At 44.6% G+C, this 25,534-nt stretch overlaps 1 protein-coding gene across 1 annotated transcript; it reads left to right on the top strand.

Annotated features, from left to right (window-relative positions):
- The first annotated feature begins 426 nt into the window (after nt 1-426).
- Nucleotides 427-25,314, top strand: cimip2b (ciliary microtubule inner protein 2B). Its single transcript, XM_070862481.1, has 6 exons — nt 427-494; nt 8,301-8,539; nt 10,964-11,139; nt 20,518-20,656; nt 22,553-22,774; nt 25,226-25,314. The coding sequence occupies exons 1-6, from the start codon at nt 427-429 to the stop codon at nt 25,312-25,314; spliced, it is 933 nt and encodes a 310-aa protein (XP_070718582.1).
- Nucleotides 25,315-25,534: the final 220 nt, after the last annotated feature.

Genomic DNA, 25,534 nt, shown 5'->3' on the forward strand with positions numbered 1-25,534 from the left:
TCAAGCCAGAAACTTGACAGATCGAAAAAGCCGGTTTTCAGCGCATGTGCATTGCGCGCGGAAACCGGCTTTTCCGCTGCCTTCCCGGGTCCGCACAAACTTCGAACGAACCGGGGAGGTCGGAATTTCTGGACCAATGTCTTTTAAGTTGTGTTCTGGGGGTGTCCTTGTCATGATTTGGGAGGCCCCTGTCTGTAGGGACACCCTTGGCCCTTTCCCTCTGGAACATGCTCCTTGTAAAAGGCCCAGGTCGGTGTGAGATGTCCCTGTGGGAAGTCCTTGCCTCCCGAGGTCTCCTCCTCCCCGCCCCCAGGGACAGCCCGGCCCCGCCGACCAGCCGCCGAGCACCGTCTGACACTCGGGCGCCGCTTCATTGGCGACAGTCGTGGCTTATTCACGCTGAGGAGACTCGCCGCTTACTTCGGGATGGCAAATGTTTATCCACCGAAAATGAGCCCGCTTCTGATGACTCGGGATCCTCACTATATACCCGGGTGAGTGAGTGAGTGAGTGAGGGCAGAGAGCGGTCGGCAGCCAAGGGGAGCAATGTTTGACATTGCGGGTCTGCTCTTTGCATTCCGCCGTCTGAGGACAGACACACAACCACAGATGCATTCCGTTTTGTTCTGAGTTAAAATGAACCTTTCCACATGTATTTGTCGCCTCAAAAAACATTCCCAGCAGCAGAGGCGATACTGTGTTTAATGTTCCTATGGCAACTAATCTGACATGACAGGACCGGGAGCATGAATACAGACAGTCGTTTAAAACACACACACAGATCAAAACTATAAAATAATTCGTTCACTGTTATTCTGAAATAATTTGGAATCGGTAAGTGTATCCTCCTTATGATTACTGGGGCCTCAGCTTTTTATTACATTTATCAATGACTTAGATAAAGGAATAGAGAGTTTTATATCCAAGTTTGCTGCCAACACTAAGCTAGGTGGCACAATAAGTAGTGTTGATGGGAGCACAAAGTTGCGAAGGGACATTGGAAGATTAAGTGAATGCCCAGCCAGTGGTTGTAGAAAAAGAGGGAGAGGAGGGTGATGAAGAAGAAGAAACACGTGGACTCGATCTGACAACCACAGCCACCAGCTCAGACACTGGCACTGTGCGGAGTTTAGAGGCTAGCTTAGAGGTGGGATCTGCATGTGGTGAGTCACCGGGCACGAGTGGGCTACAGTCGAGGCAGGGGAAAGGTTAGTGCAGGTGTCAGCTCCCCAGAGAGCACGGTCAGACGCAAGTTGTGCTGCAGAGGAGCATGGAGGAGCCCAGCAGCAACCTTGCACAGAGCTTTACGCAGAGCTTGGAGCCCATCCTATCCAGGAAGGGGTGGGCAAATCCATTCGTGCAATTACAGACCCAACCATCATGCACTGTCTGCTGGCTGATGTCTCAGCTTCCATTGTGGCACAAGCCACCCTACATTTGAGTTCTGCAGTGGAAGCTCTGGTTATGAACCACCTTGTCCAGCAAGAGAGAGGGAATTGTGTCAGTGAGTGTGGTGTAATGTGTTTGGGTGATGTGCCTGTCATGGTTGAATAGATGGCAGTGTGTGCAAGCTGCAAGATGTGGGTGTGAGGCTTGCAGCAGTACTAAGTGTGTGAAGGTGAAGTGAAGCTATGAATGTGATTGATAGATTGTTGGTAGGTGAGTGGAGGAGGGGGTTAGTGAATTGAGCAGTGTCTGAGCCTAATGGTTCAGTTGTAAAGATCTGGCATTTGAGGATGAATACACTGCCCTTGACCACTCATGTGAGATCATTAAACTTCTTGCGACATTGCATCCAGGTCCTCAGGATTTCACTCCTGAAATTGACCATGATGACTGCTCCTATTGCTTTCTCAGAGTTTGTCGGGAGGGCCTCCTGGCCCCCTGTGGATGCAGGAACTCTCCTCCTAGCCACCTCCTGCACCAAGGCCTACAGTACTGCATCAGAGAGTCTTGGAGCATGCTCGCTGCCCTGTCTTCTTCTTACTCACACTCTGTTCTCCAGCACCAGCTGCAGCCAGAAGGCACCTAGCGTAGCGTGATCCCTGTTGTGTATGTGTAAAGCATGCACTCCCATGTTCCACCACCAGGGAGCTCATCCCCGAAGTCCCAAGGGAACCCAGCGTCCCTTGGGAGAACTGTATATAAAGCCGGCCCCTAAGGCCTGTTCCTCACTCTGGAGTATCTTATTAAAGACTGAGGTCACTGTTACTTTAACCTTCCTGTGTGCAGCCTCATCTGTGTTAGGAACACAATAACAGGCGACGAGAATATGAATCCAACGCAAAGATACAGCAAACTGTGGGCATCCTGGAGAAGTTCTCAGAGGGTGAGGACTGGGAAGCCTATGTTGAACGGCTAGACCAGTACTTTGTAGCCAACGAGCTGGACGGAGAAGGAAGCGCTGCAAAAAGGAGAGCGGTCCTCCTCACGGTCTGCGGGGCACCGACCTACAGCCTCATGAAGAATCTTCTGACTCCGGTGAAATCCACAGATAAGTCACATAAGGAGCTGTGTTCACTGGTTCGGGAGCATCTTAACCCGAGGGAGAGCGTGCTGATGGCGAGGTATCGGTTCTACACGTGCCAGCGATTTGAAGGTCAGGAAGTGGCGAGCTACGTTGCCAAGCTAAGGCGACTTGCAGGACAATGTGAGTTTGATGGCTAGCTGGAGCAAATGCTCAGAGACTTTTTTGTACTGGGCACTGACGACGAGACCATCCTACGAAAACATTTGACTGTAGAGATACCGACCCTCAGTAAGGCCATTGCGATAGCACAGGCGTTTATATCCACCAGTGATAATACCAAACAAATCTCTCAGCACACAAGTGTTAGCAATGTTCATAAATTAACTGGAACTGTGTCTGCGAGCAGAAATGTAAAGGGCAGAACCCACAAATCTGCAACTGCCAGCAGGCCTCCGGTGACCCAGATGACTCAGAGTCCCCAAAAAAGGATGAATGCAAGGCAATGCACACCTTGTTGGCGTTGTGGAGGCTTCCATTCAGCCTATTCATACCGCTTCAAAGGGTATGTTTGCAAGAGCTGTGGAACAATGGGGCATCCCCAACAAGCATGCAAACGAGCTGCAAGCTCTGCAAAACCTGCTAACCACCACGTGGCAGAGGAAGATCGGTCCATGGTGCATCAAAGCAATTTCGAGCCTCAGAGAGAGGAGGCAGATGCTGAAGTACACGGGGTGCACACATTTTCGACAAAATGTCCACCTATAATGCTAAACATAAAATTGAATGGCTTACCCGTAGCCATGGAACTGGACACTGGTGCTAGCCAATCCATCATGAGTAAAAAGATGTTTGAGAGACTGTCATGCAACAAGGCATTCAGACTAGCCCTGAGCCCCATCCACACGAAACTGAGAACATACACCAAAGAGCTTATCACTGTCCTGGGCAGCGCCATGATCAAGGTCATCTACGAGGGCACGATGCACAAACTGCCACTCTGGATTGTCCTGAGTGATGGCCCCACATTGCTTGGAAGGAGCTGGCTGGGCAAAATCCACTGGAACTGGGATGACATCCGAGCACTATCACATGTCGATGAGGCCTCATGTACCCAGGTTCTTAACAAATTTCCTTCCCTTTTTGAGCCAGGCATTGGAAACTTTTCTGGGGCGAAGGTTCACTTGGTCCCAGAGGCACAACCCATTCACCACAAGGCGCGAGTGGTACCTCACATGATGAGGGAGAGAGTGGAAATCGAGCTGCACAGGCTGCAATGTGAGGGCATCATCTCCCCAGTGGAATTCAGCAAGTGGGCCAGCCCAATTGTTCCAGTACTCAAAAGTGATGGCACGGTCAGGATTTGCAGCGATTATAAAGTAACTATTAATCGTTTTTTGCTGCAGGCCCAATACCCGCTACCTAAGGCAGACGACCTACTTGCGACGCTGGCAGGATGCAAGACGTTCACCAAGCTCGACCTAACTTCGGCCTACATGACGCAGGAGCTGGAGGAGTCTTCGAAGGGCCTCACCTGCATCAACACGCACAAGGGACTATTCGTCTACAACAGATGCCCGTTTGGAATTCAGTCAGCTGCAGCGATCTTCCAGAGAAACATGGAGAGCCTACTCAAGTCGGTCCCACACACGGTGGTTTTTCAGGACGACATATTAGTTACAGATCGGGACACCGCCGAGCACCTACAAAACCTGGGGGAGGTCCTCCACCGACTGGACTGCGGCTGAAGAGGCCGAAATGCATCTTCATGGCAACAGAAGAGGAGCTTTTGGGGAGAAAGATCGCGGCGGATGGCATTCGGCCCACAGACGCCAAGACAGAGGTTATCAGGAACGCGCCCAGGTCACAGAACGTCACAGAGCTGCGGTCGTTCCTGGGACTTCTCAACTATTTTGGTAACTTCCTACCGGGGTTAAGCACCCTTTTAGAGCCCCTACATGTGTTATTGCTCAAAGGTGAGAACTGAGTACGGGGAAAAAAAACAAGTAATTGCTTTTGAGAAAGCCAGAAACATTTTATGCTCCAACAAGCTGCTTGTATTGTATAACCCGTGTAAAAGACTTGTGCTAGCCTGTGACGCGTCGTCGTACGGAGTCGGGTGTGTATTACAACAAGCTAATGTTACGGGGAAGTTGCAACCTGTCGCCTATGCTTCCAGGAGCTTGTCTAAGGCTGAGAGGGCCTACAGCATGATTGAGAAAGAGGCATTAGCGTGTGTGTTCGCGGTAAAGAAAATGCATCAGTACCTGTTTGGCCTCAAATTTGAGCTGGAAACCGATCACAAGCCACTCACATCCCTGTTCGCTGAAAACAAGGGAATAAATACTAATGCCTCAGCCCGCATACAAAGGTGGGCACTTGCGCTATCAGCGTATAACTATACCATCCGCCACAGGCAAGGCACCGAGACCTGTGTGGATAACCTCATTCAGCTACCATTGCCCACCACCGGGGTGTAAATGGCGCAGCCTGCAAACTTGTTGATGGTGGCGCAGCCCGCAGACTTGTTGATGGTGATGGAAGCATTTGAAAATGATAAATCACCTGTCACGGCCTGCCAGATTAGGACTTGGACCAGCCAAGATCCTATGCTGTCCCTAGTAAAAAACTGTGTACTGCATGGGAGCTGGGCCAGCATCCCCGTTGAAATGCAAGAGCCAATCAAGCCATTCCAGCGGAGAAAGGACGAGCTGTCCATTCAGGCAGACTGCCTGTTGTGGGGTAACCGCATAGTGCTCCAAAAAAGAGCAGTGAGACGTTCATCTCGGATCTCCACAGCACATACCCGGGTATAGTAATGGTGAAAGTGATAGCCAGATCCCACGTGTGGTGGCCCGGTATCGACTCTAACTTAGAGTCCTGTGTACGGCAATGCAGCGTATGTGCTCAGTTGAGCAACGCGCCCAGAGAGGCACCACTAAGTTGAGGATCCATGTCGACTATGCGGGCCCGTTTCTCGGTAAAATGTTCCTGGTGGTGGTGGATGCTTTTTCAAAATGGATTGAATGTGAAATAATGTCGGGAAGCACCGCCACCACCACCATTGAAAGCCTGAGGGCCATGTTTGCCACCCACGGCCTGCCTGACATACTGGTCAGTGACAACAGGCCATATTTCACCAGTGTCGAATTTAAAGAATTCATGACCCGAAATGGGATCAAACAAGTCACCTGACCCCCGTTTAAACCAGCCTCCAATGGGCAGGCAGAGCGGGCAGTACAAACCATCAAACAGAGCCTTAAACGAGTCACAGAAAGCTCACTCCAAACCTGCCTGTCCCGAGTACTGCTCAGCTACCGCACGAGACCCCACTCGCTCACAGGAGTGCCCCCGGCTGAGCTACTCATGAAAAGGATACTTAAAACCAGACTCTCGCTGGTTCACCCCAACCTGCATGATCAGGTAAAGAGCAGGCAGCAGCAACTAAATGTAAACGATAGTCGCTCCACTGTGTTATGGGAAATTGATCTGAATGACCCTGTGTATGTGCTAAACTATGGACATGGTCCCAAGTGGATCGCGGGCACGGTGATAGCTAAAGAAGGGAATAGGGTGTTTGTAGTCAAACTAGACAATAGACAAATTTTCAGAAAGCACCTGGACCAAACGAGGCTGCGGTTCACAGACTGCCCTGAACAACCCACAGTAGACACCACCTTTTTCGAGCCACAACACACACCCAAAGGATCAACAACACCACGCCGGACCAGGAAATCAAACCCAACAGCCCAACAGCCCAGCAAGGCCAGGCTCACCGAGCAGCCCTGCAGGGCCAACAACACGCCAGCCCAGCGAGGGCATAGCCAACACACCAGAACAGATATTTGTACCGAGGCGGTCCACCAGGGAAAGAAAGGTTCCCGACCGCCTCACCTTGTAAATAGTTTTCACTTTGACTTTGGCGGGGGGGGAGGGGAGTGATGTTGTGTATCTGTAAAGCATGCACTCCCATGTTCCGCCAGCAGGGAGCTCATCCCCTGAAGTCCCAAGGGATCCCAGCATCCCTTGGGAGTACTGTATATAAGCCGCCCCCTAAGACCTGTTCCTCACTCTGGAGTGTCTTATTAAAGACTGAGGTCACTGTCACTTTAACCTCCCTGTGTGCAGCCTCATCTGTGTTAGGAACACAATAATCCCCATGCCTGTTTTTGGGGGCAAACCAATTTCTAGGCCGTTGTTTCATCTGTCATTCCATCACATTAAAATTTGTCCCAACTGAGTCTTCCCTTAATAAATTCTAACCAGTTTGGGCCACGTGAATGCGATATGGGCCAAAGGCTGGTATATGGAGTTAGGTCGCAGATCAACCATGATCTCATTGAAAGGCGGAACAGGCTTGAGGGGCTGAATGGCCTAATCCTGCTCTTATGTTCCTAAGAAATGTCTGGGAGTCACTTTTTTTATTCATAATTAAAATGTGCAGATGGCCTAATTATAGTTTAAAATGTACATTCTGCATAGTTTGTAATTATGCTGCAGTCTGTGTGATCCAAAACCATGTAAGACTACTGCTTTATTGTATCTCATAGCCAACGGTCACTTCCAATCTGACTCCAGTTTGGCTTCAGTTATGCTGCATATTTTGTCCTACTGTAATGCAGAAACCACAAAACATGCAGCATAACTTGTCTAGTAGATGTAGGCAGACTATTTAATTTAGACTGAGAGCACAGAAAGAAAAAAGATTTGCATATATATATATTATATATATATAGCATTGTTCACCTCCTCAGGACATCCCAAAGAACTTCACAGCCAATGAATTACTTTCAAGGTATAGTCACTACTATTTTGTAGGCAAAGACAACAGCTAATTTGCACATAGCAAGGTCCTACAAACAGTAAAAGAATCTGTGCTGGTGTTGGTTGAGGGATGAATGTTGCCATGGGCACCATATGAATTCTCTCCACTTCTTCAAAGTAGTACCATGGGATCTTTTCTGTCACCTGAACAGACAGGTGAGGCTGCAAGCTCCGACTACTTTTTCAGGTTCTGAAGGGACCGCTCGAGGGCACGATAGAGGACTTCAGGTAATTTTTTTTTAACTTACCTTAATGTGGAGCCAGGAGGAGCATAAGTGGACTCACACTTTCGGTTTTCAAGCCGGCTGAAATGCGAAGGGCCAGAACCAATCAGCTGCATCAAGGCACCCGACCGGCACCTGCAGCTTGCTGCTTTTATGCTTTTATGCTGATGAGATCCGAGGACAAATTTACGATGGTCCTTGGGCCTTCCTATTCTGGTGCACCACGGCTGCATGCTTGATGGATCACGCCTGATTTTGGGCGCTAATTAATTTAGGCTCCAGAGTCTTTGAAATCTCCAGAGGATAGATTGTACATAATTGTAGAAGTAGCAAGTTTGATAGGCTACATAACACACATACCTACACACTCACACCACAGTTTTGCAGACAGATACAGAGATACACACACTCCAACACAACACACTGTTTATACACTGTGTACAGCCACACATCATAATGCTAATTGTGCACAACACAAACTAACACACATACAGGCACATACCTCTCTGTTATACACCGCTGATATTTCTGACCTTTCATTTGTCATTCAAATTTTATTACTGTAAAACATGTTCTTCACAATGGCAATAACACATCCATCTGATGGGAAATAAAAACAGAAAAGACTCAGCAGGTCACGCAGCATCTGGGGAGATAGAAACAGAGTTAATGATCCAGGTTGATGACCCAATGGGTTCTGCAGTCCAATTATAATGAGGTTTAATTTCCAGTAAATGTATATCATCTTCCTGAAAAATAATTGCTGCTCTGTGATACCTTTTTAGATATGCTGGTTATTGTCCTCAGTATAAGTACAGTGTTGGGCAATGTTATGGCAAGCTGACCTCTAAGCTGCTCACAGATCCTGGAATAGCACGTTCTGGACAATTGCTTCTGCAACCAAACCAGTATCAAGAAACCAACAATAATGTGGGAACTAAGCAACATCAAAATCTGCTTCAGAGTCAGAAAGCCAGCAGGAAAGGCCAGAAACTGACTGACTTAATGGTCTCCGGATACACTGGTTGGTTACCTACTACATTTTGATAAAGGAAGCTCATTTTAAATGGCTTAATTCTTTAGGCAAATGATTAAATAATGCAGGAAACAGTTAACAATATATGTTTATACAAACTAGCTCGAGAAGTAAATAAATGAATTAATGTGCCTGTATGTTTCTTGTCTTGTCAAATTAAGAATAGACTGGGCGACTGAAGAAAGTCAAGATCATCAGTCATCCAATCTATTTCCACATTTACCAGTCCAGGATCAAAGACAAAACTGGAATGCTTTCTCCCCATGCAGGATCATTTGGTTTGGATATATTCAATTACATTTATTTAGATGCCAACATATACCAAATCCTGGCTGCACATCATTTCGGCGATATTTGAGAGGGTTTTACATTTCTGTTCAATTCATAAAAAATATATGTACTAAATCAGTCCTGTTTGTGCAGAATGTCCTTATTAACATTGGTTTACTCCAAGTTAGAGACATGAAGAGATTGGGAAAATCAGAATAGTCACTAAGCAGCATGAGCAGACGCCTGGGAGTGTGACACCTCCACAATAGGTCAGCTAAGAAATAGTGGGGGAAGCAGGTGGTAGCGCACTTAAAATCACCTCTAAAAACTTACCGCCTCATTCCTACTCGTCGTTATTTTAACTGGACCCTTTATTTAGGCAGCTATGATGTCTGCCAGACTCAGTCTCAGCCTCAGCCTCACTAATATGTGCAACTCAGAGTCCTATGATGTCATTCGGACCCTGAATGCATCTAACCACCACTGAGCAGGGCACCTCTTCGGCTGCCCCGCTCAATATAATCTATCGCAGAAGAGGCAGAGGCCATAAAAAATAAGATTTAACCTTATCTTTGTAGGGGTAGAAAGAACAGACATGTTCCTCCGGGCCCCACAAGGGAAGTCTGGGTCTTTGATGCCCTGCGCTCCTCATCTTACCACCTGTGAGACCCTGCCAAACCCCTACCGTGGCATACCTGAGTGCTAGAGAGCGGCTTCTGAATTACTTGATCTTCATCTGCCGGCAGGCAGCCAGCTGATTCTTTACACCAAATTCAGGATGTAAATGAAGCCCAGGAGTTAAAATAGCCCTAGCCTAAAATTGGCGTCAGAAGGATTTAATGCTTGCCTGTACCCAACCCACCTGAAACCCACTCCAAGTTCAAATTTGTCGTTCCCCCACAAATATGGGGCTGAATTTTAATGGGGAAGGCAGGTTGGGAGTGGGGTTCTCCAAAGAGGTGGGTTTCCCACAGATCCTGCCAAATTTAACGGCGGGACCTGATTTGCATGGGAAGCCTCGGTTTCCCACCCGCAGCCAGCCAGATTGAGAGGCTGGCTGGCTGAGGGTGGGTAGGTCTGCAGCACTAGACCACAGGGAGTAGGGAGGGAGGAATCATGTGGGGGCCAGGAGGTGGTTGGAGGAGCAGGGGGGTGGGGTCTGAATAGATCGGGAGCTGGGACTATCATGGGGTGGGGGTTGTGAAGAGATCGGGGCCTGGATGAGGAAGGGACAGGTGTTTGAAGGGATTGGGGGCTGGGACTGTGATCTGAAGAGATTGGGGTCCAGGAGGAGCTCCAGATAGGGAAGGGTGAGGGGTGGAGGGGGTTGTGGAGGAGTGGTGGGAGGGGGAGGGGAAGGTGGAGCCGGGGAGCGGGGTGTCAGACGACATCGGTGGGCCGGAGAAGCATGGGGAGGGGAAGGCTTCGTGGTGGCAATTAGAGGCCTGAGAGGGGGATTGAAGGCGGAGGGGGGAGGGAATTGGAGGCCTGCGGAGGGATCAGAGGCCTCATGTGGGGGCCTCTGATCACGGGTGGTGGATTAGGTAGGGAGGCTTGGTCCAGGTGGTAAATGTAAAGGCACTTATGACCTGTATCCAGCAGTCCTCGCCTTGCATTAGCTGACGGGTTTCTTGAGGCCTGCAAAACCCAACCAACTAAAGTTAAATTCAAATGGAAGGTTAAAACAGAGGCTTCCAGCCTCATTATGATGAATATTTAAATAGACGACCCGCCTCCTGGCAGCGGATTGGCTGCCGATCCCTGTCCCGCCTCCCTTAAAACCGGAAGTGGCCGGGTTGGAGGCAGGTTCAGGTCGGGATTCAGATTTTTAACACTTTAACTTCCCACACGACCCCAATCCACCTGTTTTATTTAGGTTAAAATTCCCCCCATGGTGGCTGACACAGGATTAGAAGTGATTAATAAGAAAGGAAAATATTTTTAAAATGAGGGGAGATTAAGGGAAACAAATATCACATTCTATAATGAAAATTAGGATAGAAGCCTTTGTTTATTCCAGTCTTTTTATATAATATGATTATTTTATTCATTCATAATTGCTCATCTAGGTGTTTTAATCATACTGTACACATACTGAACTTTAGCTAATATATGCTTTTTTTCTCCTATATTTGTAAACAGGCTTTGTTCCCAGAAATAAAATCTATTTTTCAAAAAACTACACAGAAACCTGTGCAGACGCAATTGCAGAGTTTGAGAGAGAACAGCTTAAGATTGCCTCAAAGAAACAGGAGATGGAATTGATAAATGCATTACAGACTGGGAAAACCAGGGCACAGACTGAACAAGAGAAGAAAGTAAAGCATCTGTGCTCATCTCTATCTGCTTGAACAGAGCACATACATTCCTGTTATCCCATAGACACTGTACTTCAACACCAAACAAAAACCCGTCTTTTATTTTTCCCCTTCCTCCTTCCTAGTCCCCTCTACTCCACTGCACCCTGCCTCCACACTGCTGATCACAGCATGAGGGCCAGGTGGTAGGAATGTGAAGTGGTTTAAGGCAGTGGTTCTCAAACTTTTTTGGTTGAAGGACCCATTTTCAAATGGATTGGTAATCACAGATCCATCTAAATTGCAACACTGTATAATATTCATAATATGAAAGTGCTGCATAGAAAGATTGTTTTGATAATGATTTTAAGAAAACAGGTATTTACTTACAGATATTAGTGACTTTGGTGCGCCTGCTTCTCACAAAATCCTCGGCACTCCACAGCAACAGATGACCACATTAGTCACTTAGTGCTGGACAATTTTTAAAGATGTCAGTAGGCTGGCCAAGATGAGTGAGGGCACGAGCACCCATGCACATGCTGAGATGCTGCTGGAAGCATGTCTCTCCACCATGCTGTCCCGCCAACATGTTCTGTAACAACTGCACTGCGGGATTGTATGTGTTTGCATGAACATGTCAGGCACATGTTTAAAGAGTCCCGCAGGTGCTCTGATCACATGTCGAGAGGGTAGCACAGGATCGTGGCACCAGGAGAGGAATCGGCTCGAGCAGCAGGGAACGCTCGTTGCAAAGTGAGTGAGAACTGTGGGCCTCTGAGGAGGCGGACCCAGCCATTAAGAATAATTCGCATGAACTGTATCAGTGCCGGTTTTATAAAGTGGAGCAGGCTTGAAATTACCATCAGTCGCGGACCCCTGGAAAGTCTCTACAGACCCCCAGGGGTCCATGGACCCCGGTTTGAGAACCACTGTTTTTAGCCTTTGGAGCCTTTAAACTCAGAAAATCATGAAGTTTTAACTCCCTCTAATGAGCTCCTGCGAGATTCCTAGGTACCAATACTGACTTTTCCCCAACACTGGTCCATCGAGCAGTTCACTAAAATGGCATATCTTAATCTTCTCTTCACTGAACTAAATGAACAATTAATGTGAATCAAACCAGAATTAATACCATCCTCAGCACCAAGACTAAAATGGGCTGCACTCTTTTTACCCCTTAATTTTCAAGCTCTGTTCTTTAGTTTCTGGACATCTCCACAGATCCATTCGGTGTTGTTGTTTGGTCAACCCACCAAGAGCCAGGTTTGAGTAATGGAAATAGAACTGTGGAGATTAGGATGCTAAGTTTGGGTCTCTTGGTCAGCCGTAACACTACCACAATGTTGTACCTGAATATCTTATTTACACCTGGAATCATTTGAATTAGAATTTTTTTTAAAGATATACCATCATTATTAATTCTTCACATGCTTTTAAGTAACCTTTGATGTCCTTAATCACTGAATATAATTGCTATGGAATATCATACAGGGCATTAGCAGAGGCCCCGAAGGAGGTTACGTGCCTCTATGTCCTCTTGACTGATGATAAATGCATGGCCGAGGATGGCTGAAGGGGTAGGAAAAGAATAGGAAATTTTAGGAATAGGAAAAGGGCAACAAGCCTATCCCTTCTTAATTGTGCCTAAAACTGAAGTCAATATTCCAAATGGCATCTGACCAACACTGTAAAACTGCAGGAATATTTCCTTACTTATATATTCAATGCCTCTTTCTGTTGAAGCCCAACATTCCATTAGCCTTTTTGACCGCCTTTTGCTCCAGTGGATCAGCTTTCAATGACTTATATACATAGTCACCTAATTCCTTTGTTCATCTATTCCTACCAGCCCCAGCACTTTCTTATGAAATGGCTTTTTAAAATCCATTCATCCTCGACTATCTACCACCTCAGTACTCTGTCATAGAACACCCAGAAGCTGTTGCGCATTGGAAGGTTATAACAAATGTATCCCCAATTTGCACACTTATTTCTTTTAATACTCAAGTGAAAACCATCTAGGCCTCTGTATTTGCCAGCTTCAATTGCATTACAATATTTCTGTTTATACTAATGCTTGTAGGTTCTTCCCGTTCATTAATCTTCCCTGTACCTCTGGAATTGTATCCTGTTTTTACATGATGAAGACCAAAGCAAAAGATTTATTTAGCAGCTCTGTTAAATCTTTCCCTTTTAATATTGTTGCACCTAAATCTCTTTTAAATGAAAAAAAATCCAATTTTTTCCCTACATATACAAATAAAGACTTTTCTCTCGATACAAACTGCAATTTCTTCATTTCTTGCCCACCACATTATTTTCTTGGCTTCCATTTGCTTTTTATAATCCTCCCAGTCCTCATGCTGTCACCCCCTCCTTATTTTCCCAACCTCTTCTGTATCCTATATCGTGGTATAAATGTCTATATGGGTAAGATTTGCTCCAAGGTACCATGCTGATGTTTGTGATTACCCTTCTCTGTGTCACTGTCCTTGTGTACATCACATTCACTCTGCATCCATTACATTCTTGTAGATTCCCAGCAGATCCCTGTGTCTGCTCTTTCTGTCTGCTCTTCCTCTCTATCTTTGAACTTACCATATTCTGGAATGTTTTAAAATGCAGAATCCCTTCATCCACACATGTTATAGACTAAGAAATAAAGAATTTGCATTTATATAGCACCTTTCACATCCTCATGATGCTCTAGAGCAGTTGGGTTAAATTATAAGTACATCTGGCATAAATGCAGTTTATATGTCCTTGTGTTTAAAAGGTTGAGGGGTGATTTAATTGAGTGACAGGGACACAGTTTAACGTCCCATCCAAAAGACAACATCTCCAAAAATGCAACACTCCCTCAGTACTTCATTTAAGTGAAGTACTATATGCTCAAGTCCTGGAGTGAGGTTTAAACCTACAATCTTCTGACTCAGAGGCAAGAGTGTTACTACTGAGCTAAGCTGACACTAGGTGACAACTACATCTTACCTGCCCTAGTCGGATACTCAGCCTACTCTCAGCACCTAACTAAAGCTCAGACCAAAATCCATCCTTAGGTCAATTTCACTCAGGTGCTCGCACAACTCACTCACAGTGTGATGCAGTACTGCTCCATTTAATACATATTCCCAATGGTTCCTTGTTCTTTTACTAAGTTGGATTCATTAGGTTTAATTTTTCATCTAATGGTCCAAACTTTACTGTAGCTGGTTACTATATTGTATCCGGTTACAATTTCCCACATTATTTGTTCTATTTTATTGTCTGCAAACTTAAAGGTTTTAATTTCAAAACCCTCATTCAAGACATTGACATATTAGCAATGGTCCCAAGATTGACCTCCTTGGCTACCACACTCATAACTTCTTACCAACTTAAAAATTCTTATTTATGGATACCCTCACATTCCAATTTGTGATTCAATTTTCTATCCAGCTCTTTTTTTACCCAAATGAAATGATTAGCCACTAATCTACAATGCGGAACACTGTCAAAAGCTTTTGGAAAATCTAAGTGCATAAAATTCACTGCAGCATCAATAAAGAGAAAAGACTAAAGGGCCAGACTTTCGGTTTCATTGTCGGTGATTTTCTCAGCGTTACAGCTGGTTTTCCGCCCGGCGAGAGTTTGCACATAAGTATTTTAACGTTATTGCACACATCTGAAGTTGCCCGCCGGGACCAAACCGCCCACGTGCAACCCCGAGAACAACCGCTCGGGAGTAAGTTTGGCCTCAACCGTCAACATCTAGATCGCTGAGAGACCCGCCCTGTAAAAGCAGCTTTTACAGGGCAGTAAGGGGGGACCCTGCAAAGAAAGGTAAGTTAAAGGTTCTTTATTTTTTTTTTCATTTTAAAATAGTGATTAGGGTTAAAACTGTCTTGGGAATGCTTTGTAGGTTTTTTTTTTAAATGAATTTTTAAAATTCCTAGGCCCAACCGTAGCCTCGGTCTAAATTTTTGTACTTACCGTTCATTCTGGTAACGACTGCCCATTTGGCTAACTTTCCACTTACCCGCCGAGAAAACCACCGACAATGAGTGTGCAACGCCCATTTTCTTGCCGGGTGATTAGGTTAACTTACTTTAAACTTTAAAATCGACATTCTCGCCAGCTTTTTTCACCGAACGTTAGCGGTGCTTCTCAGCCGGCAATCAGGTGTTGGGGGCCTTTAGGGAAAGTCTGGCCCTAAGATTTTGAGTAGAGAAAGGGTTCGACTTGAAACGTTAACCTGTATTTTTTCTTTATGAATGTTGACTGACCTGGTGTGTATTTCCAGGTACTCTCTAGTTTTGTTTCAGATTTGCAGCATTTCTGTGTTCTTTAATTTGTAACACTCACCGCATTCAATTTGTTCCCCATGACAGTAATAGGAACATAGGAACAGGAGTAGGACATTCAGCCCTTCGAGCCTGTTCTGCCATTCAATGAGATAATTGAATGCAACCTATCTCTATCCGCCTTTGGCCCATATCCCTTAATGACTTTGGTTAACAAAAAGCTATCAATCTCAGATTTAAAATTAACAATTGGTCTAGCATCACGAGCGTTCCAAACTTCTACTACCCTTTGTGTGTAGAAGTGTTTCCTAATTTCACTCCTGAGAGATCTGGCTTTAATTTTTAGATTATGCCCCTAATTCTAGAATCCCCAACCAGCGTAAATAGTTTCTCTCTATTTACCCTAACTGTTTCCCTTAAAACCTTGAAAACTTTGATCTGATCACCCTTTAACCTTCTAAATTCTAGGGAATACAATCCTCATTTGTGTAACCTCTCACGTAACGTAGTCCTTGAAGTCCGGGTATCATTCTGGTAAACCTGCGCTGCAGATTTGCCTAGTTTACTGTGGACAGTCTCTGCCTCATTCCATTGATGTCAGCCTAAATCTAGAATCTTAGTAGCTGTTTTGCTTTTCTCCCTTTCAAATGCTACATTGAACTCAATCCTACAATTTAGGACTTCACAGCTGCTACCAGGGGGTCTATACACCACTCCCACTCCAGTCTTAAATCCTTTCATATTTCTTAATTCTACCCATAAACTCTACACTGTCTGCTTACCTCTTGTTTTATCCTCTCTTATCATTGAAATGATTTCATCCTTAATCACTAAGGCTACTCCTCCTTCTCTGCCATTTTTCCTATCTTTCCTGTAGACCTTATAACCTGGTATATTTAGTTCCCAGTCCTGACCATCTTGCAGCCATGTCTCAGTAATGGCTTCCATGTCATACCGTCCAATCTGAGTTCACGCCTGCAGTTCATTCAATTTATTCCTTATATTCAGTGTGTTTGTACAAAGAACACTTATTTGGGCCACACACCCCAGCCTGTCCTTCAGCTCTAATGTTTTACTCACATGTAGGAGCTAAATTAAAAAGTAGGACCTCAAAAGTAGTAATCTCGGGATTGCTACCAGTGCCACGTGCTAGTCAGAGTAGGAATCGCAGGATAGCACAGATGAATACATGGCTTGAGCAGTGGTGCAGCAGGGAGGGATTCAAATTCTTGGGGGAGGTGGGACCAGTACAAACCGGACGGTCTGCACCTGGGCAGGACCGGAACCAATGTCCTAGGGGGAGTGTTTGCTAGTGCTGTTGGGGAGGAGTTAAACTAATATTGCAGGGGGATGGGAACCTATGCAGGGAGACAGAGGGAGACAAAAATGAGGCAAAAGCAAAAGACAGAAAGGAGATGAGGAAAAGTGGAGGGCAGAGAAACCCAAGGCAAAGAACAAAAAGGGCCACTGTACAGCAAAATTCTAAAAGGACAAAGGGTGTTAAAAAAGCAAGCCTGAAGGCTTTGTGTCTTAATGCAAGGAGTATCCGCAATAAGGTGGATGAATTAACTGTGCAAATAGATGTTAACAAATATGATGTGATTGGGATTACGGAAACGTGGCTCCAGGATGATCAGGGCTGGGAACTCAACATCCAGGGGTATTCAACATTCAGGAAGGATATAATAAAAGGAAAAGGAGGTGGGGTAGCATTGCTGGTTAAAGAGGAGATTAATGCAATAGTTAGGAAAGACATTAGCTTGGATGATGTGGAATCTATATGGGTAGAGCTGCAGAACACTAAAGGGCAAAAATCGTTAGTGGGAGTTGTGTACAGACCTCCAAACAGTAGTAGTGATGTTGGGGAGGGCATCAAACAGGAAATTAGGAGTGCATGCAATAAAGGTGCAGCAGTTATAATGGGTGACTTTAATATGCACATAGATTGGGCTAGCCAAACTGGAAGCAATATGGTGGAGGAGGATTTCCTGGAGTGCATAAGGGATGGTTTTCGAGACCAATATGTCGAGGAACCAACTAAGGGGGAGGCCATCTTAGACTGGGTGTTGTGTAATGAGAGAGGATTAATTAACAATCTCATTGTGCGAGGCCCCTTGGGGAAGAGTGACCATAATATGGTGGAATTCTGCATTAGGATGGAGAATGAAACAGTTAATTCAGAGACCATGGTCCAGAACTTAAAGAAGGGTAACTTTGAAGGTATGAGGCATGAATTGGCTAAGATAGATTGGCTAATGATACTTAAGGGGTTGACTGTGGATGGGCAATGGCAGACATTTAGAGACCGCATGGATGAATTACAACAATTGTACATTCCTGTCTGGCGTAAAAATAAAAAAGGGAAGGTGGCTCAACCGTGCCTATCAAGGGAAATCAGGGATAGTATTAAAGCCAAGGAAATGGCATACAAATTGACCAGAAATAGCAGCGAACCTGGGGACTGGGAGAAATTTAGAACTCAGCAGAGGAGGACAAAGGGTTTGATTAGGGCAGGGAAAATGGAGTACGAGAAGAAGCTTGCAGGGAACATTAAGGCGGATTGCAAAAGTTTCTATAGGTATGTAAAGAGAAAAAGGTCAGTAAAGACAAACGTAGGTCCCCTGCAGTCAGAATCAGGGGAAGTCATAACGGGGAACAAAGAAATGGCAGATCAATTGAACAAGTACTTTGGTTCAGTATTCACTAAGGAGGACACAAACAACCTTCCGGATATAAAAGAGGTCAGAGGGTCGAGTAAGGAGGAGGAACTGAGGGAAATCTTTATTAGTCGGGAAATTGTGTTGGGGAAATTGATGGGATTGAAGGCCGATAAATCCCCAGGGCCTGATGGACTGCATCCCAGAGTACTTAAGGAGGTGGCCTTGGAAATAGCGGATGCATTGACAGTCATTTTCCAACATTCCATTGACTCTGGATTAGTTCCTATCGAGTGGAGGGTAGCCAATGTAACCCCACTTTTTAAAAAAGGAGGGAGAGAGAAAGCAGGGAATTATAGACCGGTCAGCCTGACCTCAGTAGTGGGTAAAATGATGGAATCAATTATTAAGGATGTCATAGCAGCGCATTTGGAAAATGGTGACATGATAGGTCCAAGTCAGCATGGATTTGTGAAAGGGAGATCATGCTTGACAAATCTTATGGAATTTTTTGAGGATGTTTCCAATAAAGTGGACAAAGGAGTACCAGTTGATGTGGTATATTTGGACTTTCCGAAGGCTTTCGACAAGGTCCCACACAGGAGATTAATGTGCAAAGTTAAAGCACATGGGATTGGGGGTAGTGTGCTGACGTGGATTGAGAACTGGTTGTCAGACAGGAAGCAAAGAGTAGGAGTAAATGGGTACTTTTCGGAATGGCAGACAGTGGCTAGTGGGGTACCGCAAGGTTCTGTGCTGGGGCCCCAGCTGTTTACATTGTACATTAATGATTTAGACGAGGGGATTAAATGTAGTATCTCCAAATTTGCGGATGACACTAAGTTGGGTGGCAGTGTGAGCTGCGAGGAGGATGCTATGAGGCTGCAGAGTGACTTGGATAGGTTAGGTGAGTGGGCAAATGCGTGGCAGATGAAGTATAATGTGGATAAATGTGAGGTTATCCACTTTGGTGGTAAAAACAGAGAGACAGACTATTATCTGAATGGTGACAGATTAGGAAAAGGGAAGGTGCAACGAGACCTGGGTGTCATGGTACATCAGTCATTGAAGGTTGGCATGTAGGTACAGCAGGCGATTAAGAAAGCAAATGGCATGTTGGCCTTCATAGCGAGGGGATTTGAGTACAGGGGCAGGGAGGTGTTGCTACAGTTGTACAGGGCCTTGGTGAGGCCACAGCTGGAGTATTGTGTACAGTTTTGGTCTCCTAACTTGAGGAAGGACATTCTTGCTATTGAGGGAGTGCAGCAAAGATTCACCAGACTGATTCCCGGGATGGTGGGACTGACCTATCAAGAAAGACTGGATCAACTGGGCTTGTATTCACTAGAGTTCAGAAGAGTGAGAGGGGACCTCATAGAAACGTTTAAAATTCTGACGGGTTTGGACAGGTTGGATGCAGGAAGAATGTTCCCAATGTTGGGGAAGTCCAAAACCACGGGTCACAGTCTAAGGATAAGGGGTAAGCCATTTAGGACCGAGATGAGGAGAAACTTCTTCACCTAGAGAGTGGTGAACCTGTGGAATTCTCTACCACAGAAAGTAGTTGAGGCCAATTCACTAAATATATTCAAAAGGGAGTTAGATGAAGTCCTTACTACTCGGGGGATCAAGGGGTATGGCGTGAAAGCAGGAAGGGGGTACTGAAGTTTCATGTTCAGCCATGAACTCATTGAATGGCGGTGCAGGCTAGAAGGCCTGAATGGCCTGCTCCTGCACCTATTTTCTATGTTTCTATGTTTCTTATTTCTCTCTCCTGCTTTAATCACTTTACATCTTTTAGTTTTCCCTTTACTTGTAGTACCTAAAGCACAATTTCTGATTGTTACTCTACTCTCTTCCATTATGTTTGTTTTCAAACTATTATTTGTACTACAATTTCCACCTGAGCCCCCTGCCCCCCATTTACTAGTTTAAAGTCCTTGTGACCGCCCTATTTATCCTTTCCCCCACTGGAACCCTGGTCCCAGACCAGTTCAAATGGAGCCTGTCCCAACGGTACAGTTCCTTCCTCTCTTAACACTGGTGCCAGTGCCCCATGAAATGTAATAAAAGCTCCAGCAAGTTTCTTAATCGTGACTTCCCCTTCCTGAATTCACATTGTCTGATCTTTAACAAGCTCTGACTTCCCAGCTGTTTCCCCACTACATCCTTTAAAATCGTTTTTAAAAGATTATCCTTGTAAACTGATGTTAAAACTTTTAAAATAATGGAAATATGCTTCCACTTTTCAGTTCTCAGGAATTGCTCCCAAATTTAGTGAACTTTTAAAAACTTTTCTAATATATATCCTTACTTCCTTCAGAAATTGGCGCATGTATGTTGTCTGGAGGCTGATGGTTTTTTGCTTTAAGAACATTAAAACATAGTTTTTTTTAGCCGGGTTTTCCTTTATTGGGGTTTGTATTGTGCACTAACATTTTCTTCTTTCTTCTCAGCTTTTAACAGTCAATTACAGGACACCCCTCACAGCAACTAGTACCAATCCTGTTCCTTATTACATATCGCATTCTTACAAAGTACTGACCTCTCCATACTTAATGGAAAATGAAGACCCTGATAAACATTTTATTTCAGGTGTGTATGAGAGGTTCACATTTGCTCATTTGTGAATGTAGGTATAAGTAAATACTTGTACCTGTAGTAATACTGATTTGTGTAATGCCTAGAATTGAAGTGACATTGAAATTTTGTAGAGACTGTCCTGATGACTCATTGAACAAATGCACCACCTAGTGGGGTACTGAGCCATGCTGTCCTTGAAAACCTCAGGTTTGATCCATGGGCTCTGTTGAGATAACTGGTCTCAACCAGGGCTGTGGTAGGGACACGAGAAATGACCTCAGTATCTCTGAAATTCCTAATTCTTTTACTACTTTCTCCATGCTCCCTTCTCTCAGAAATTCAACTTCCATGCTGAGGGGATTGAACCATCATGGAAACCGTTGCAATTTTTGGTGTCTTTGTGTTGTTTATATTTCTCTCTTCTGCTTCTGTCTCTCTTTTCCCTTCTGCTTCTTTCCTCTTAATTCTTCTTTTTGTTTCTCTCTATATCTTTTACTTTCCCTTTCGATGAGAAGTGAGTGATGGGTAGTGTGGCGTGATGTGGCAGAGAAAGGAGCCACAATGGCTGCAGGCTGGATTTGGAGTGGGGATTTCAGGTAAAATGTCACGCTCAGCGGTTCCCTTCCCACCCCGTCCCCCAATCACTCATGCTTCCTTCACTCCCTTGCTCCCATCATCACATAACCTACCTCTGACTCTTCCCATTCTCTTCACTCTCAACAATCTCTTCCCCTTTGAAGTATCTGCTCAACCCTGTATCCTCCACTCTCCCTTGCCCTGGTGTCACTCATCTCAGCTGCATTTCCATCCATTCTGCTGCACTGTCATTTCCTACCCCATGGATGGCTGGTGAGAGGTCAGTGGTTCATTTTCTTCAACCTGTTTCCCTTCTCCCCATCTACCCTTCCCCTCCTTCCCTCATTTCCTGCCTCTTTCCCGCAAAGACACTTTGAGGATAATTGTGACTTTGGGCGATAATGTAAAGCGAGCGATATTGAATCAGCCGCCTATTAGACAACTTACACGATTTTAATCTCCATTGATGTCAATGGAAATAAAAATTGGGAAAGATCTATAACAGGTGAAAGATTTGATATCGCCCACTTTGCAATGTCGGCTAAAGTCAAAATGACCTCCCCCCAACCCTTGTTTGCTTTCAAAGCTCAACTTTAAAAAAAACTATATAATTAGTATGAGAAAATAAATTGTCTGCCTTTTTCTCTATTGGTATTTTTCTTTCTCCCCGTCTCTCACTTTCACTCTGACTCTCTCTTTCTCTGTCTCACAGGTATAAGCGGTTAGCGCTGAGCTTGTCTAATCATCAACAAAACAAATGTGCAAAAGCAGAGAGGAAGAAAGAACAGGAGAGAAGAGAGGGCCTGGGGAAAGGGTGAGGGTAAAGGGGAGGGGAGTGGCGATGTGTGAGAAAGGATTGAGAGGGAGCAGAGGCAAGGGGCAAAAGTGTGGTGACATGGTCGAAATATGGTGTTGGACAAAGGGTTGAGGAGCGAGAGGAAAGTGACATGGGTGAGGGAGAGGGGACATTGCACAGGGGAGGATGAAGAAGAAGCAACAGAAGCATTTCAACACTGACCAGATTAAGAACCATTAACCTTGTGAAGAATACTGATGTTTATCTGGTGGATTTGAGCTGCTTTTCAGTTTGATTGAACCACATAATGGTGAGTTGTACCAAGGCAGTGTTTAAAATTTTAAACATTTTATTTGCAGCTGCAGTTTGTTCACAGATTCCGATCAGAGAATAATCATTTCACATATTTAATATTCTACATTAGCTGAACAACAGGCCATGGAGCCTGTGTACAGGGCAGATAATTTGTTGATTGCATACTGTACCACTGCGTTTAGTGCAGGAGATCTTAAAGCTGTACATTATTTGTTTCATAGGGTACAAAGGGCATGTGCCTCGTGCTCGATTTCTGCTTGGAACAAATTATCCTACCATCACTAACTGTGCCTTGATCGAATTTAACCAGATGCTGAATAAATCAAAATCTACATCAATTCCTACTGTAAACTCCGTAAAAGAGGGTGAAACCTTGGCCCGGATTAATCACATTTATCCCCCAGAGCTGGGAATGCTGCCCCAGTATACGGGCTATATACCAGGTAAGAGGTGTCCAAAACTGTAGTGGTTATCAAAATGTGTGATGTCTCAGCAATATTTTTTTTCCTTTCAGCCGCTTTCTTATTTACATATTCCCCACTCCCTTACCACCACCACAATGCACTGCAGGTATTACATAGTTCGAGTGAAATAAATAAAGGCAACATGGATTTAACCAGTTAAAATATATAAAGCTATCTCCGAACTAATGAACGCACTAATTTTGCAGGATGCTCATTAAACTGTCATTGTCCTGTGCAGCAGCTATGATGCTGGAAATTAGCGGTCAGGAATTACGGCCATCTACTAGATTTCCCAGGTCAGCCTTATTTGAATAATGTTGGTAGACTGCCAGGGAGGGGTGGTTGGTGCAGCGAATTCCTGTTGCTGCAGGACTCTGGTGCACCCAATGTCCCATCCTTGCCTGAAAACCAGACACTTAAGAGGGAAATCCTCTCTTGCAACTCTTTTAGAGAAACAAAAATAAACATTAGATCAAGTGCCCCCCGATCTGGGGGACACTCCAAACATTTCCCAAGGCCCTTTTTTTTGTTTTTTGGGGGTTTTTTTGTATTTTTGTGGGGGGTTTTTTGTGTTTTTTTTTAGGACATTAAAATTACATATTTTACAAGTGCTCCCTATAAAAGGGGAGGGGGACACTAAAAACCCCAGCAATTAAAACAAATGAAACTTTAAATCCTCTCTTACATCTTCTCACACTCCCTCCACCCAGACTCAAATACACACTCTTTAAGTACCTTAAATTACCTTTCACCATCAGCAAGGGAATGAGTAGTTGACGAGCTCCCAGGTGTGTGTCCTTGTTCTATTCGTCTGGCCATTGGAGGTGAGTGATTGCAGGTTTGGGATCACTTCCTCCCTGGTGTTTATTTTTCTCTAAGAAATAATTTCACCTCCACTTGCTATCTTCGTCCACAAGACCAGGCTGAAGTCACGAATCAGGGTATGAATCTACAGCTTACTCATTAGCACAACGTACAGAGAACATGGGGGTGAAATTGCCCTTCGCCCGGTTTTGTGCGCATAATTTGAATTAAAAGAAAATTTAGCTCCCGGTGAGATAGGCCACTAAATCACGTGAAATTGCGGTCTGAGAGCAAAAAACATGTGTGGGGTGGTAATGGAACGCGGCTCTCAGCACCACGCTGATGACGTCACAACGTCCCTTCCTTTTTTTTTAAAGTGGAGAGCTACTGCGAACTCTGCAGCCGCTTTAGTAGCGCACACTGAGCCACCAGGGAGGGTGTCGGCTGGGCTAGCGGTCCAGCACTCAAGGGGGGCTGCCATTGTTGGGCCTATTCCCGCATCACCCCTGTGCTCGCTGACTTACATTGGCTCCCGGCTAAACATCGCCTGGATTTCAAAATTCTCAGCCTTGTTTTCAATTTCCTCCATGGCCTCGCCCCTCCCTATCTCTGTAATCTCCTCCAGCCCCAGTGCAAGCTTTTGGTCATCTGTCCTAATATCTCCTTTTGTGGCTCGATGACAAATTTTTGTCTGATAATCGCTCCTGCAATATATAAATGCAAGTTGTTATTGTTGGATTAAAAAGTTCTGTTTAACAACCATTCTTAACACACACTTCCAAATTTTTAACTTCTCAGTATTTGAATCATTTCCCATTGTACCACTCGTAGCTTTTTTCCTTTTATATGAAAACCCTTCATTAGATTAACCCAGCAAAAGATGGAATATTTTGTTTTAATTGGTCCCCTGAAAGAAATTAGAGAACTAGAGCACTCCCTGCTCTTTATGATTCAGGCAGTTAGGGCTGTGAGGTCCTGAGTGACATTCATACTGTCATGAACATCTCCCAAGCATCATTTACTTCGATAATCCAAATACAGATCCAGTGATTGGTTTATTCCAAGTCAGCTGCTCCAGTTAATCTATCTAAATCCAACAAAGTAAAATATAATGAGCTCCACTGTGTTGCTAAGGCCAGGTATAAGCACAAATTATAGCTCTCTAGTCTTCCTTTCCTTTTCACCCCAAACCTCAAAGTTGCCCTCTCACCTGTGTGATTTTCACCGGTTTTGACATCACCTGTGCACTATTTTGCCCAATTTGACCTGTAAAATTTCTGCGCATTTTTATTCTTACAGACTTGAGTCTGTTGCACTCATCAGACCATTATGCAAATTGACTCAACAACAATTGATTCAAAATGTTCCATTCTGCCCTCATCTGTATAAATGTCAAATAGAAGCATTACAAAACTTACTAGAAGTAACAAAAGTAATTAGTTATTTATTTTGTATTGTCCATTGTACCTTGATATTGAGAAGAAAAGTGAAGGTTTGAGCCAATAGTGGCAATTCATCATTGCAATTTTGGTTAAACTGTACAACGCATTGCTTAAAAAAAAAATGTTTTAATGTATTTACGAAATGTTAATGCAAATTCTGGTCCTGTTCTGATTTTACTTCCAGGGTACAAGTATCAGTTTGGCCACACTTTTGGACACCTTACTCAGGATGCACTAGGAATGAGCACCATCCAGAAACAAGTTGTGGATTGAAAATCGAATGGAGCAGAATTCTTTCATATCTATAATCAAAAGAGTTCAAAGATAATCGATAGTTAGAGAACAACATGTAATAGATGCTCTTGTTTACAAATTCCAAACATTTAACCTGTATTAAAAAAAACTGTACACTTATTATTTCTGATGCAACGGTGATGACAGTGATTCACTAAAAGTAATTTTAAAGTTGTATTAAAGTATTTACAAAAGAATT

This window comes from Pristiophorus japonicus, chromosome 2, assembly GCF_044704955.1.
Source record: "Pristiophorus japonicus isolate sPriJap1 chromosome 2, sPriJap1.hap1, whole genome shotgun sequence".
Taxonomy (NCBI): Eukaryota; Metazoa; Chordata; class Chondrichthyes; family Pristiophoridae; genus Pristiophorus; species Pristiophorus japonicus.